Consider the following 16,144-nt stretch of genomic DNA (forward strand, 5'->3'; position numbering starts at 1 on the left):
TATTTTTTATAAAGAACGTGAGAACATGGATGATCATCGCACAACTGACTTGCTAACGTTACCAACCAATATCCAATAGCATGCGTTGTGTATCAATCTCGTAACAACCTGGTTTCTCACGCGTTCAATGTTAACATTAACGTGTTTTGGGTAAACACTAGACTCGTTATCGTATACTCATAGATGACATCGTTAACATTAAATCAGTTGCATGTTTATGAGCTACAGATAAACCGCACTAGCTAGCCCGGTAGCTACCCACCCATCTTCAGGCAAACACTAATTTTCGCGCGGTTGAAGGCAAGGGCAATCGCCATGATGTAACTTAGCTATCTTGTACGGTAGCTTGCTAAATTAGCTTCCTCTTTTTGCGCTTTACACATGGGGCTGAGTTCAGTGCTAAGCAGAGAATTTCTTTGGATCATGAGTACAACCGGGTATATTTTGTAGTGTTGTCTGGTTTGAGGTAACTGCCAAACGTTCCCTCAGCGTTTTACGAATGTTCACTGTATATTCGAAGTATTCATGTCCTAAAGGTATTTTAATAATGAATTGGTTATGCATCGATTCAAAGCTCTCGCATTATTTTGACCCCTGTTAAATTATTTTCAATCAGAATTTTGAAAGTAGAAAGTGGACGTAATTACCTAATCTAACCTTTAGCCCAGTTTGCCATGGATCTTTTGCAATCCATGTAATCAGCAGCCACTTTTTGCATTCTGCTGTTTCTCTCTTGAGAGTTGCTTGCCAGTGATGCGGAAATACGTTTTTCCTGAAATATTCCTGAGATCAGCTTATTCTTGTCAAAAATCTGCAATCCTTGCACAAAGAATAAAAACAGCCATGCATGCTATGTTTCCTCCCTATAGACATGATCTATAACCTGTATGGGTTTGGGGTGGGTGCAGTTTATGGAGACTCATTGTTGAAGTAGGTCAAAAGAAAAAAAGCCTCATGGGCTACTGCACCTTTTTCCCTCCAGAGATTTGCCTCAGAGATCACATCTTGTTATATTGTACAGTAACAATTTGTTTTTTTGTGACCATACCATCTAAAACATTTATCTGGCCTTTATTTGGAAGCCGGTGCTCCCCAGATGTTTTAAATACATCCACCTCAAGCAAATTCCCCTGGACCCTCAATCATGGACACAGATCAAGACTCTGGACTGGCAGGCCCAAGCATTCTCAGTCTTGCTGATGAATTGAGTGAGTATTAATTCCACCCTCATTGCATACTTTACTTCACAGTTTGGTTTATCTTTTGTGGAAGGCCCCAAAATGTTCATCAGACTTTTTGTCCGACATCAAAAACAACATAGAGTCAAATGTGTGCATACAACATTTTAGCAAAATATAGCACTACAAGTGTCTAGTGCTTTAGTAAACGGTAGTCTTTGTGCAGCTAGGTCGAAACTTGTTACTGTTGCAGTGAAAATGTCCCCCATGGCCATTTGTCATCTCTTTTCATAATAGTGCTACTATGGTTCAACAAATACTAATTTACTGTAACCAAATCTAACTGTGCTATTGATATTCCAAATGAAGACCATCCCAGCAGGGTTGTGCAAAATTCGAATTGCAATTCTGCTTCCTCAATTGAAATGCAAAGGAAATTCAAGAATTGAATTGGAATTTGAGAGCCAGTTTCAATTCAGATCTGGAGTTTTGCACAACCCTCCATCCCAGTCACCTCGAGACGGTGTGCTCTTTGTTGTCATTATGAATACCCATCCTGAGAAAGCTTAACGTAGTCAGGAGTCACTGCGGTGCTTTTTTATTCTTTTTATTTACTCTTCATTTATCAAATATGCATAATTGTGTGCTTTAGGTGAATTTGAGTTCAACACTGTGTATGCATGTCTTTTTTGTAGGGGATGACACATATGATAAGCTGGTTGGTGACTTCCTGGGATCTCAGACTGGTGAGGGACTGCAGTTGGATGAGAGGCCATGCAAAAACCGGCTTTTGGTTCAAGTTGGACTGATGCGAGAGGACAACGAAGTCCAATGGGGGCCTGTCCTGAAATGGCTCCAGAAGATTTTTTCTATGTTCCAGTCGGCCGATTTCCAGTGTTTGATTGAGAGAAACATTGAGACAACTTTAAGCTTAACTGGTGATGCGCGAAAAAAGTTTCTTGAGTCAGATGTTAATTTTGAGTTTGTTGGACCCATATGTGATAGCATTGGAATTGGAAGAACAGATTTGTTGGAAATGTCTGACTTCTCTGAGCAAGCCCAGTGCACTGAAATTACTAATGGTCTCATGTTGGAGTTGAGTAATTTTGTGATGCGAGAAAAAATTGACACCCTTGTTTTAGTGTCATGGCTCAAAAACTTTGATCCCCAGTTCTGCAGTGATGGAAAAATTCAGAAGGCTAACAGATGGCTCAAAGCAAAGCTGAAAAAGTTCATGGTGCACTACCGTAATTTCCAAAGGACTAGATACAGGTCAAATGGTCTGATGGATCAGTTCCTTCAAACTCCTTTTGATCTTTACTCTGACGATACTGATGCTGTAGACAAACCATCTCGCAGGGGCAACTTTAAGAAAAGAGGTCAAAAGCGGCGTCCTGGGAGACCTCGGCTTAAGGAGGAAGACGAGCCTATGGCAGTAACACAGAAACAGACAGCAAATCGGCACAAGCTTGTTACTGTGAAAGAGGAGTATGATTCAGATGGGTATAACAATCAGTCAGAACCAGTTCCTGGGTCTAGAGGAAATCCTCACATCAATGATGGAGAATCTCTCACTCTGCTTGATGTCTCTATAATCTCTGTTCAGAAGCTGTCAAATGTGTATGGAGGTAAAACTGAGGTGTCTAAGCAGGTCTCCTTGGATCTTCTGAAGAATCAATACACACTAATGCTTGCAGAGGATGACGGCATGAGTTTCATGACCGAGCAGATTAATGCGCTCAGTGATACACACTCCTTAGTGTCTCCATTAGATTTTCTACATTACAACACACATTACCTTTTGGACATTTATGATGCAATTGAGCAACAGATAATGTCCTTTGAGCAAGAAATTAAGAGCACAACTGGGGAGAAACTAGGGCGGGACAACAATTCCACCTTTAAGTATTTTGTGAATTTTGATGAAAGTGCCACATGCCGTTACATCCGCATGGCGTCAGACATGTTAAGCCCTCATGAAAATACAAAGAACAATTGCAGGAGACACTGGCTAGCCTTTTGTGTCGAGAGAGGCAATCCCTCCAAACTCCCAGCGAATGTGTCCAATCGCTTCAACAACTACTTTGAAGCGGCTGCTGCCCTTCTCCACCACCGGACAGATGTGGTTCTTTTCTTCTCTGATCTACAAGCGCTGAATGACGAACCCAATATAATACTTGACAGTATAAATGAGGATGCCAACGATGATGCAATTCAAGCCTTGGTGTGTGTCTTGGCTATTGTGTACTGCAAGGTTCTTGGACCATACTGGCAGCTTCTTAAGAGCAAGGCACAGTACGCTCTATACAGCAGATACATCTACTGTCTTTACCAGAAGCTCCTGCAGTGGTCAAAAGATGCCACAACTCTCATGGAGCCTGAGATGGCTACAAATGTTTTCCTTCAGGTTCCCCTGCAGGAGAGTACCTTCAGCAAGGTCTTCTCATTTTGCAGTACCAATGCAGAGAATCAGTTCGGCATACTCATCAGAACTTGTCTGGAAAAAGTCATGAAAGTCATTGCTGCCGTCACAGAGGAGAACTTAAAGGATTTCCTTCCTGGAGGGGTCTATTGTCAGGAACCCTCTGCTGAGGTGTCAAATCAGTTAATGAACTGTACTTTCTCCCACTTAATGGGGGAATACCCTTTTGGACAGGCCTTCCCATATAAGAGTCAAAGACCTGACCTCGCCTCATCATCCGACTCGTCCAGGATTCCTTTAGGGCAGAAGAATCGTTTCCCTCCTCCTGGAAAGCCACAGTCGAAAACAATGCAGCAAAGTCCACCATCAGTGTTCAACAAGCCACTCATCAAAAAGCAGAGGAAGCTGCTGTTGCCAGTTGCAATGGAGCAAAGTGAAGACCAAGGGTCTGAGGCCACTCGAGAAACCATACTGATGTCCATTGAAAAAAATGGAGGACCTTGTCGGACGAAGCAAGATGTAGATAAACTTTTACTGCGTCTAGAAGGTGCAACACATGCACAAAAACGAGAGGCCATCCGGTGTGAGCTGGGATACCAAAAAGTGGTCCTTGGCTCACGAAACCCGAACCTCGCTCACGTTGGCTTCTCGCTCACTGATATGGTGGCCAAGTTAAAGGTTGTGCTGCCAAATGAAATGGGCTATGCAAGTCCAAACGAAGATGTTGAGGACGAAGACGAAGAGGAGGTGGAGGATGACGCAGAAGGCATGGATACAGGTTCTGTCCCAGTTATTGGAGACACACATGCAGATACTCTGGACAAAGGTCCTGGAAATGATAACGATCGAGAGATAAACTTGGGACGAGAAGGAATGCCCCCTTACCAAAATTATAGGGAGATGAACGACTTCCAAAATGAATTTTCTTTTACTTAGTTGTTGACTTAATCAACTAGCATGATGACACTAGATAGAATTTGAGTTAGAAGTTGCATGTACAGAGCCACACGGTAGTGTAGACTTCGTAGAATTATGTTATTGAGATGTTAATCTGTGAATTTATAATCAGTGTAACAATGATTGTTTAGTGGCTGAACATTTGCCTATTACCTCTTTGTGATATCCTCTTTGTGGAAAGAGTTATCTGTTAAGCGTTGTCTTTGTTTCTCTCTTGAAACTGAGTATGTTAAGTGTTAACCAGTATATTTTTGTACGAGTTGATCTAAACATTCAATAAAATGATAAAAAGGATTTTCATATCCTGTCTCATATCTCATATCCTTTCTAGCCTTATTAAGACTTGAACTTCAAAATATTTGCCTGCAGTTTATCAGTTCATACATTTACACATGGATATGCTATTCATGTAAAGGCATTTATTGATGAAACTATATGCTGTGCAAGTGAAACTGCACATATTACAATTCTTAAAGGGGAGCTGGTTGAATTTGAAAGCATTTCACAATTTTTTTTTGGAATCAGGAGAGTAATAAAAAGGAATCACATTCCCTATATGAGTAAATGAAGATGATGCAACATACAGGCTTGCGACTTACTAGTACGAAGATGAAACCTACTGGTATATCAGTCAAAGGGTTTCGATCTCTGAAACCATGTAAACCCATATCATTCCATTAGTCATCCAGAAAATGGTGTAAGCATTACATTGTGAATATTAAGTTGTATGAACATATGAAGTACAGTACATATCAAGTACATGTGAACAATGTGACGGACTAAGGACTAAGTATGTGATAACTGATCCACTACTGAATTTCATTTTTAGATGGCGCTAATCTAAAGGACCTATACACAATACTGAAACAATACACAAAATACAAATGTGTACAATGCAGTGTAACCAGGGAGAGAGGTTTTCCCAGGCTAGCTTAAATCCGCAAATTCGATGTCTTACAGTTGCATATGTTGCCTATGGATGGATAAGACTTGGATTGTTTTTTTGTATCTATTTAAAGATTTGCAAATTTGTGTCCCACACAGTAGTCTAAATGGCAGACACTTGGTGGAACCGTGCGGCAGTCACCCACTTACTGGTGGCTCTGTTTGGAATGGGCTCCTGGATTTCAGTTAACTCCCTCTGGGTGGAGCTGCCAGTCATTGTGAGATTCTTGCCAGAAGGTTAAATATTTTCTGTTTTCTTGTTAACCAATAACATGCTTTGTATGTGTATAAAAGCATTTGGATACATTTTTATTTGCTACACACATCATTAGTTCCTGAGAGATTTGACTTTTTAGTCATTCAACTATCAGCGCTGGGTATCATTGAATTCATGAATTCCAATTCACAAGGTCCCATTTCCCATTAATCGCTGTTTGCAGTCATATTTAGAAACATTAGTGTCAACATTAAATTAACATTAATGATTGACCCAAACACAGTTATATTAAATACAAATATAATAAATGATACTTTATATTTAAAATGATTTTATCTCAATCAGAATGGACTCTCCCTGCTTACCTGTCGGTGCTGATCGCCTTTGGGAACCTTGGTCCAGTGGTGGTGACGCTCACACATCACTTTGCCCCCCGTCGCCTGAATGAGCAGCTGCTGATCCACAGTATCCAGGCCCTGGCAGTGGTGGCCGCTGCCCTACTGGCGCTGCTCTGGGACTACAAGATAGAGGTGGCCGGGCGCAAGCACTCACTGGCCTTCCTGATGCTCACCTTCGTCCTGGCCTTCGTCTGCTGCACTTCCAACGTCTCCTTCCTGCCCTTCATGTACCGCCTCCCGCCGCAGTACATCCGTACCTTCTTCATCGGCCAGGGCCTGAGCGCGCTGTTCCCGTGCACGGTGGCTCTAGGTCAGGGTGTGGGGAAACTTGAGTGCAGGACCGACGTCAATGGTACCGTTAAGCCCGACTACCTGGATGCGAACTTCCCGCCCCAGAACTTTTTCTGGTTCCTGGTAGTCATGCTGATCGTGTCGGGCCTCTGCTTCGCCGCGCTGAGTCAGAGGATCTCTGGGGATGGAGAAGCACAGCAGGAGGTCGCCGTTCCTGACCCCGAGCCGCAGAACGGCGAGGCAGTGGGCGGGGAGACACACCCGCTGCAGAACGGGGATGTAGTCGTGTGCAAGGAGGAGGCGGAGTTGGAAAAGCCTGCGGCGGCTCCTGAACCAGCGACCTTCTGGAAGTCAAGGAACATCTACTTGCTGGTGCTGCTGGGCCTCTCGAATGCGTTGACCAATGGGGTGCTGCCATCTGTTCAGACTTTCACTTGCCTGCCCTATGGGACCATGACCTATCACCTATCTGTCGTCCTCGGCAACATTGCCAACCCTCTGGCCTGCTTTGTGGCCATGTTTGTTCTCCTGAGGTCAGTGTGTAGGGGAGCCTCGTTCTCACACTCATGTAGTTGATCAACCAGTGTACCCTTTCTACACGTTACTGTTTGAATACATATATAGCTCAGTGTATGCGCACAAATTATGTAAAACATTGCGTTATTGTTGTATTCAGTCCATAGCATCATTTCAAGCAAAATATGCATCCCCTGCTTATCATTAAATTTTCCTTGAGGACAGTTAAGATCCCTGTATTATATACGCAAACATTGCATGTGCCATTTATTGATTGTCAGCTAACTCTTATCTGCAAACTCACTGACTGCCCCTTCTGTTTGTCTGTCCTGGTGCTGCAGGTCTAGTGTGGGACTGGGCATAATGGCCTGCGCTGGAGGTGTGTTTGCTGCCTACCTGATGGCTCTGGCTGCCCTCAGCCCCTGTCCACCCCTCCTGGGCAGTGCAAGTGGCATCTCCCTTGTTGTAAGTGAGACCCACAGAGGCTTGAAAGACCAAAATCTTAATATCTCTCCAAAAGATGGAGGGATTGGTTGTGGTAGTCACCTGTGTTACATTGTTTAAAGTGGTTTCAAGTGGGCGATGGGTTAGAAATTATCTTTTTGAAGTGGAAAAAATGGCACTTTGATCTTGGCAATAGAACGTCTACATCTCTGTGAACACTTCTCTTCCACACAGGTGATCTCGTGGATCATTTTCACTGGGCTGTTCTCCTACCTGAAGGTTGCGATCGGGACGCTGCTTCATGAGGCGGGCCACGCGGCACTGCTATGGTGTGGGGTGTTCATCCAGGCAGGCTCCCTGCTTGGGGCACTCTCCATATTCCCCTTGGTCAACATCTATGAGGTCTTCTCCAGTGGCAAGGAATGTGTGGACAACTGCAGCTGACAATCTCCCGATCTCCAGAAGTGTTGTGGGAGCATCCCAAACTGGTGTGTGATCCGAAGTGTAATGAACATGTAAACAAAGAAATCATAGGGCAGGAATGCCATTTCACGCGTTCTGTAAGCTAAACAAAGTGCCTTGATGCTGTAAGGTCACTGGTTGATTTATGGCCTCCTGCCTGGGTATTTTCAGTGTCTCCTCCTTGCACTCACTTGCTGCTCCCACTTTTCATGCATATGAAGCATTTGTTAGACTCAAATGTTGTATCAGGGAACTGGAATATTTTAATGAGTCAGTCGTATGTTTTGTAAGTTACTCTCATTTATAGTGATGCTGTTGAAATATTATGTTAGTCATAATAGAACAGTTAATGCCTTTTTACTGTAACTTTCTCAATTGCCTCTAATGGCAAGATCACAAGTGTTATTTGCAGCCTTACAGAAACAGTGACAGTATTTTAATGGCTGAAAAACAATGCTTTGTTTGATTGGATGACAAGGCCAAGACAATGTAATTTTAATCACAGAAAGAACATAAACAAAGGAGTGGACCATCTAGTAGATTTCGTTAGACCATTGTATACTGTGACATGTCTGACAATGTTGTTGGCAGATTCTACAGAGAAAAAGGCTCCCTAGGTGATAAAGAATACAAACATTTATGGTAGACACCATCTTAGAAACAATTGAAGCTCCAGACTGTGGAAAACATCTCAGTGATGCTGTATGTACCATTATTATTTTCTGTAACAAGGAAGTCAGTATAATCATGGGAAGACATTATGTCTCATATCTTTGAGTTTTCGGTAACACTTTACTTGACAGTATCGACATAAGAGTGACATGACCCTAACCTTAACTTGTTATCCGAATGTCACTTAATAACAGAAGCGTTATGTCGTAAACGTTTATGACTTGTTTAAGACACGTTCATGACAGTGTCATGTCACTCTTATGTCGACGCTGTCAAGTAAAGTGTAACAGAGTTTTCTTTATTATTTTATCTCAAATGCACAAATTGTATTTGCATATACTGGTATCTGGGAAAGTTATTTGTTAGTTATTTGAGGGACAGAAGACTATTGAATTAGAATAGTATTATAGCACAAACAGAGTTGGTATGAATAACTGATTTTTCAGCTCAGAATGATGTTGCCATTGTTGATATTTGATGTTTATTTTTTATTTTGATGAGGTAGTGTTTGTTATTGTTTCTTGGTTTGAAGATGACCTCTCATTTTATGTTAATCTATGAAAGTGCATATTTTTAGTTGTTGCCTAAAAGTGCCTTTTTTTTTTTTCAAAAACATCCTGGCCATGAATATACCAGGGAAGTTGTGGTTTGTTCAATGTCCAATTATGAACAACCTTTAGTTGATGTAGTGTAGTGCATCAGGGGCCATTCAGATAGTGATATTGCTGTTGTCGGGTAGAAACTTTGTATGTCCAAATCCATTCGTTTTTGCATTGTCATCAACATTGTGTCATCAAAAAAAAAAAAAAAGCAATATGGAGTTTTCGAGGTTACGAGGTTTCCACCCGACAGCAGCAATATGTTATATCATGGCTATGGGGTTATATTGCTTACTACTGAAATGTTAAGAGACTACTGGTTGTTTTCTCACATCAAGTAACGGTGTATTAATATGGATCTGAAGGACTGTTCCAAGAAAACTGTTGTGAAGTGAAGCCAGTGAGATTAATTACCAATTGAATTCCTGAGTAGTGTGATTTGTATTCTGAAATTATATGAACAGTTAACAATATTAATTGTAGCTCAGGGAATTCCAAATCTAAGCATTTTATTGTGGACTTACTGTATATATTGTGCCAAAAGTAGTATTGTATCTAAAGGGACCTTTCAGTTGAAGTGGAGCGCATTTTGTTTTGTATGGTCATTCCATTTACATCAGATTACTTTGTCTTGTATATATACATTAGACAAACCACACAATGGAAAACAATTAAACAAACATGCTGACTTGCATCATTCATTACCGTCTTGTACGCACCAACTTTATTGTCATTTTAATCATTTTTTTCCTTTTATTGTAGTGCCTGAAAGGAAAGTAATACTGCAGAAAGTAATTGTGATGTTGATATTTTATCCAACGGATTTACCATAGTGTTTCAGTGTGCAATGATATAATTTCTACATACGTGATATGTGATGATTCAACAAATTAAAAAAAAATTAAGAAAGAACATGTAACTTTGTTCATCTGAGAAATTAGATAATTTAATCTGAGCCAACTCTAATAAAACTCTAATTGTGTTTACTATGGCACTGAGACCATAAGCCATCATTACACCATGTATTCCTTTATCCAATCTATCATTTTTGTCTTTCGTGTTTTAAAGGATTATCTTTCTTTTTTTTATTATCTTTTTTTTCTTTAAATGGGATTCAAGCAGGCCTGGTCACTTATGTGGTGTCACAAGAATGTATCCTTTTATGTACTGTAAGCCACTTTTGAAATAAACGAAGATAACTGTAACCTTGTATAGTTTTGTTTGATCTTCTGTTTCCTTGTTTCCTCTTGTCTTGGGCACCACTCTTAGCTTGTGAGAGCCTTCACTCTTAAGGGCCGTAACAGATGTTGTATTCAAGGTCACATGCGAGACTTAGCCTTGTGATCTTGGACACTATACGGTAGAACAATGTGTAGGAAACAAACCCTTAAACAGGAACTATGATCATATGGCTTAGTTCTTAACCTGAGGGGAAGAAACCGAGGCAAAGGTCAGTCATCCAGGCTGCTCTCAATAGTTTTCTAACTGACCCTGTGGACTTTTTCAATGGAGATTTTGTTCCAAGAAAACATTTCTGAAGCCAGACTGTTATTTACATTTTACAGAAACACTATTGCTTATAATATGATTTAAATGCTCTGCTTATAATAAATATTAAATGCTGATATAACAATGGCTGGAGTGTCACTTCAGCTCAGTTGATATTTACCCATAAGTTAAGTATTGTTATTTTGGGTATAGTCTTCTGCAGTGAGGGCGTGTAAAATGCCCAGACATCAACAACCACAAATGTTGAGGGAGGATTCAGTATCTTCTAATGATTCACCAGGTGTTATCCATGCCTCTGTCTTCACCCTCCCTGGTCACGTTTGACACACACACACACACACACACAGGGAGTTGTAGACGGGCCACCCTTCTCTTAGATAACATGGGCTGTTTTCATGGGTGGCCGGGGGAAATACACCCACCTAACCCTGAAAATAAAAGCCCCTGTTGTCCCCCTCTAGACAAATCACTGCATAGCGCTTTAGAAGACTCATCTAGAAGGAGACTCTGGTCGTTTGTGCATCTCAAATGTGAGTGCAGCCAGTTTTTGCCTTTGTTTTGTTTTTGTTTAATTAAATGGTATGCAATGTTTTGATTAACGATTAATTAATTGGACATATGCATTCATTACATTACATTACATTTAGCAGACACTTCTTGACCAAAGTGACTTACATATGTCAGCTATATTACAAGGGATCACATTGTCCCCGTAGCAACTTGGGGTTAAGTGCCTTGCTCAAGGGCACAACGGTGGAAGCTGGGAATTGAACCGACAACTTTCAGGCTACTGCACGCTAGCCCAGCTCCTTAACCACTACACTACCACCGCATTCAATAGTCATAAGATATGTACATACCTGTGTTTATTGTGTCATTTTATTTAGTTCAAAAATGGTAATAAATTAACCCTGTGCATTTCTTTGCATGACGATTGTAATCAATATATTAAATACATTGTAATCAATACTGACTGAAGTTGCTTAAATATCCATATGTAACATGGTTGTGCAACAAGGTTAGATAATAGCTAATGGGGGTTGGCTTAAAGTGTGTTTGGGGTTTCCGTGCATTGTCCTGGGTGTTATTTTTGGGAATGTTTCAAAAGTTTGATGTTAGCACACCTGAATAAGTCTGTTTTGCATAACAACTAGGTTAGCCTTTCAAAATTAGAAAGTTCCTGACCTCTGTTTTTCTTTCAGACTTCCCAATGATGTTTTACTTTGCATAACTCATCCCTGATGACTATACTGCTTTTTCTTGATATTTCTTTTCCTCTATTGAGGGTATTGCATGTCATGCTTATACATCCTTAGTACATTCATGTGGATCCTTGTTTTAGTATCTTTAGTGTCTTTTACTGTTCATTTTAGTCATGTGGATATTATCATCCTGCTTATGTTTATGTTGTGTGAGGTGTCATAAGCTACTGGGACCTTGAATTTCCCCTTGGGGATCAATAAAATATCTATCTATCTATCTATCTATCTATCTATCTATCTATCTATCTAAAAACATATTGAAATCGAGCACAATTATGTTAAGCAAAGTTCATTGTGAACCGTGTTGTATGATGTGGATTGCAGTTCTTGGGGTGTGGTGCCTATAGAACACATTATAACATTTTATAGACACTGTTCCCTTAGCAACAGAAAAAAAACATAACTATGCCATGAACAGAAAATATTAACTTAGCAAAGGAATAATTTACCAGGCTTTCCAACATCTGAGTGTCTGCAGCAACATTCAGTAATTTGCCCCCTGGGACCCTGAGCTAGCACATGTGAGTGTGTTTGATGTCCCTGTGAGGTTAATGACCGGGGCGTGGTATCTTTGATTTTATGTGGTTTAGGGACTGCTGAAAGTGTTATTGTTAGACAAGAGAGTCTAGTACCATGCAGTAGCATATAATTTACTCGCTACCTTTACCAAATGTTACTATGGTCTAGGGCACTGCTTTCAATACTGGTCATATTTTTACGTAAATAATATTAATATTTTGCCATATATCAGATCAAATATTTTCTGCTGCCATGATGGAATTCTAACATGTGACATATCTGATTTACAGACCTTGTTTGTGTTTGTGGACTTAGACCACCATGTCTGTTCTAACACATGTGCTGGCCTGCCTGTTTGGCCTGGGCTCCTGGGTGACCATCTGTGGACTGTGGGTAGAGTTGCCCCTCATTGTGCCCCAGATCCCCGAGGGCTGGTACCTGCCCTCCTACCTGTCGGCACTGATCCAGCTGGCCAACGTGGGCCCACTCTGTGTGACCCTGGCCCACCGCCTCTGCCCCGGCCGACTGAACGAGTCCGCCCTCATCTACGCCGTCGTGAGCCTGGGCACGGTGGCCACCTTTCTGCTGGCCTTCTTCTGGCGGGAGACGGTTGAAGTGGCCGGGGCGCAGCGCAGCGTGGCACTGTTCACGCTCACCTTCCTGGTGTCGGCGGTCGACTGCACCTCTTCGGTCACCTTCCTGCCCTTCATGAACCGCCTGCCGCCCGCCTACCTCACCAGCTACTTCGTGGGCGAGGGCCTGAGTGGCCTTCTGCCCGCCCTGGTGGCACTGGCACAGGGAGTGGGAGTCATGCGCTGTGTGAATGCCACCACGACGGTGAGACATGCCAGCGTGCCAGCAGGGAACGCCAGCTGGGAGTTCGACACCCAAGCGGGGGTCACTCTCCACTCTATGAATGTTACTACACAATTAGACTCTTCCAGGTTTTTGAATGGCAGTGTGACAATCGATGCTGCGGGTGCGGGTCTGGTGCCACACTACCAGTTGGCGAACTTCTCGGCCCAGGTCTTCTTCTTTTTCCTCACAGCCATGATGCTGGTGTGCCTGGGCTCCTTCCTGCTCCTCAACTGCCTGCCCTGCGTGCCCTGCGAGCACCCAGCCTCTGTCAGGAAGGTAAACAGGAAGCCCAAAGGCAACAGAGCCGAGGAGAAGTACATGATCGCATCGGCCGGCTCCAAGCTCCGCAGCCGCTTTGGGACGGGTCGCTACAGCTGGCCAGAGGTCATCTACATCTTCTGCGTCTTGGCTTGGGCGAACGCCTTAACCAACTCTGTGCTTCCGTCGGTGCAGTCCTACTCCTGCCTGCCTTATGGCAATGTGGCCTATCACTGGTCTGCCACCATGGCTGCTGTGGCCAACCCTGTTGCTTGTTTCATTGCCATGGTCTTTCCAAGAAGGTCAGTTTTAACTAGCTTCAAAATCACACTCTCCCACTTGTTGGCTGCCATTTATGTATATTTTTGTTGTAAAATGTTATACTATTAAGCAACAATGTCCATCTCATAGATGTAGTTATCAAGCATTTTACCAAACTGCATATTTAGTTAATAATTAGTTTAATTGTCAACACTGTATCCTCATTTGTAATAGTGATCTTCTGTTATAGTCCCACTAAACTGAACATCTGGCTACTTAAGTCTGTAGGAGCAAGTTGATTGATATTTATTTGGAATACCTCGCTGCATATTTTACAAAATGATTGTGTTTTTCTCAACTAGGTCTCTCTTCCTCATGGGCATACTCACAGCCACTGGGACAGCCATTGGTGCTTACATCATGGGCATGGCTGTGCTGAGTCCCTGTCCTCTCCTGGTTGGTAATATAGCTGGAAGTGTCATCATTGTAAGTATAGACTCAGAGTGTACTGTACATCCCTCGTGACATTTTTAGCTTGGTACATGCAGAGTAGATTTTTTGTGTAGACTATGCATTAACCTCTATTCATTACTACTCTCCGAGAGTGCTCATACATGGTCTCCTTTGATATCACTGAAAGAAATGTGCTTTCTGTTGCTGTAGGTGGGAGCCTGGGTCCTCTTTGTCCTCACCCTGTCCTATGTGAAGGTGATCATTGGACTGATCCTGCGTGATGAGGGTCACAGCGCCCTCGTGTGGTGTGGAGCAGTGGTGCAGTTTGGCTCCATGGTTGGGGCTCTTACCATGTTCCCACTGGTAAACGTATATAGTCTCTTCAAATCTGGTGACCCATGTAATACCTGGTGTCTGTAAATTAACTATAGTCAAATCACTGTATGATCAGTGATCTTTTTACATCACAGTCTCATCACCTCTGTCTAGTCTTGCAGCTAGTATATCTATGGCATATGGCAGATTACATTTACCTCTGATTTATCGTCCTGCCTATTTGAATGTACCCTCTATGATACATTTTTAGCATCATGAAAAAATCCAGTAACAACTCAAGGTCTATTTAGGATTATAATGAGTGTACATTTTCATTGGGGACCAAAATTATGAGGGAGTAGTTTTGAGTAAACCAGAATATACTGTACATTTATGTACATAACATGTCGCTATGTCAAAGAAAATTGCTTTTTTAAGCCACTAGGGTCAAAATATTATATAAATTACATTTTTATGCTACAATGGAGTGGATCCCTGTAGATAAATGCATTCTTTCTTGTAAAGGACATTTGTACCAACAAGGCAGAAATATATACAGTATCCAAATAATCATCATTAACATCCATGCAACAGCTGTTATCCAAAATGTCAGGTACACAGGCAAACATTTTATTCATTTTGCGACAAAGGTGTTATAGACAGGAAAGCAGTAGGCTATCTGATGGTCAGAGGGAAGGGACCAAATGTTCTTGTCCTTCACCTGGGTAAAAATTAGGATTAAACATTGCAAGTGTATTTAGAATATGTAGGCTAAACAAGTGTATTTGGAATATGTAAATATTATGTTATTGTTTTTTCATGTTAGTAGCCTATGGTTATATAGACTTAGCCTACCTTATATATTATTACTGTAAATGCACATGTACCACATTTTGTCAAGGCTACTATATAGTGTGCTTTAACTTTAATAACATTTCTATTAACAGCTAATATAAAAACGTATGTGGCTCAAAATACTCAAACAAAGTTAGAAGCATGAATGGTTCCCATTGGTAGGAAGAAACCTGAGGCTGATGGCATGCTTAGTGTTATTTGTAAAGATAAAGTCCAAAGATATAGTCCAAAGCTTCTGAATTCAGGTGTATGTGATGACCAATCAAAACATTTAATTCTAGGCTTAACTTTCTTCTTTTCTGAGATCCCTAAAATGGTTTGCTCATGCGTTATGACGCACGTGCTCTCCGAAGACATTGCATGATTTCATCTTTAGAGTAAAGGATAATGAGTGGATTACAAATGCTGGCTAAAGTCAATAATACTAAAGGCACCGGTATCAAATAGCAAGGTCCGATGGTCGGTGAAGTTACTATTTTAAGCATGATTGCCGAGGGAAGGTAATAAATGGTAACAACAACCATAATGCGACGCACTGTCCAGAAAGCTTTCTGTTTTACCGGGTGCATCTCATCTTTGCCTGGACCGGATCTTCTCAGTGTTCGGAGAATTTTGACATTGCTGAACGTCATACTGCTTACCCAGACAATCAGGTAAATACCGATTACATCCTGAAGAAGGGCAACGTTGATTGACAGAAAAGTAGCCGCGGTGAGTAAAAGGGTACTGGCCCACGCTATAGCACAACATGCT

General features: G+C 41.7%; 2 protein-coding genes across 6 annotated transcripts in view; both read left to right on the plus strand.

The window, feature by feature from the left end:
* The window catches only part of slc52a2 (solute carrier family 52 member 2), a 39,556-nt gene that overhangs the window by 14,788 nt on the left and 8,624 nt on the right, over positions 1–16,144 (plus strand). For 2 of the 5 annotated variants that reach the window (XM_042076175.1, XM_042076174.1), the window contains exons 2-5: positions 5,602–5,739; positions 6,065–6,941; positions 7,266–7,389; positions 7,603–10,306. In XM_042076175.1, the coding sequence (XP_041932109.1) occupies positions 5,610–5,739; positions 6,065–6,941; positions 7,266–7,389; positions 7,603–7,812 (1,341 nt within the window). In that variant the 5' untranslated portion in view covers positions 5,602–5,609 and the 3' untranslated portion in view covers positions 7,813–10,306. Of the gene's footprint in view, positions 1–1,082; positions 1,209–1,873; positions 4,852–5,601; positions 5,740–6,064; positions 6,942–7,265; positions 7,390–7,602; positions 10,307–10,613; positions 10,625–16,144 lie in introns of those variants that run through there. The other 3 variants (XR_006026078.1, XR_006026077.1, XM_042076173.1) reach the window with 3 other exon arrangements.
* Positions 11,106–15,301, plus strand: si:ch73-196l6.5 (riboflavin transporter 2). The gene is made up of 4 exons (XM_042076187.1): positions 11,106–11,140; positions 12,682–13,809; positions 14,131–14,254; positions 14,432–15,301. The coding sequence occupies exons 2-4, from the start codon at positions 12,713–12,715 to the stop codon at positions 14,639–14,641; spliced, it is 1,431 nt and encodes a 476-aa protein (XP_041932121.1). The 5' UTR covers positions 11,106–11,140; positions 12,682–12,712; the 3' UTR covers positions 14,642–15,301.

Source organism: Alosa sapidissima, chromosome 21, assembly GCF_018492685.1.
Source record: "Alosa sapidissima isolate fAloSap1 chromosome 21, fAloSap1.pri, whole genome shotgun sequence".
Classification (NCBI taxonomy): domain Eukaryota; kingdom Metazoa; phylum Chordata; class Actinopteri; order Clupeiformes; family Clupeidae; genus Alosa; species Alosa sapidissima.

Excerpts from the sequence above, each read along its gene's own strand:
- si:ch73-196l6.5 (XM_042076187.1), top strand. The coding sequence starts at position 12,713 with ATGTCTGTTCTAACACATGTGCTGGCCTGCCTGTTTGGCCTGGGCTCC. Across the intron at positions 13,810-14,130 it reads GCCATGGTCTTTCCAAGAAG|GTCTCTCTTCCTCATGGGCA; the intron begins GTCAGTTTTAAC and ends TTTCTCAACTAG. Across the intron at positions 14,255-14,431 it reads TAGCTGGAAGTGTCATCATT|GTGGGAGCCTGGGTCCTCTT; the intron begins GTAAGTATAGAC and ends CTGTTGCTGTAG.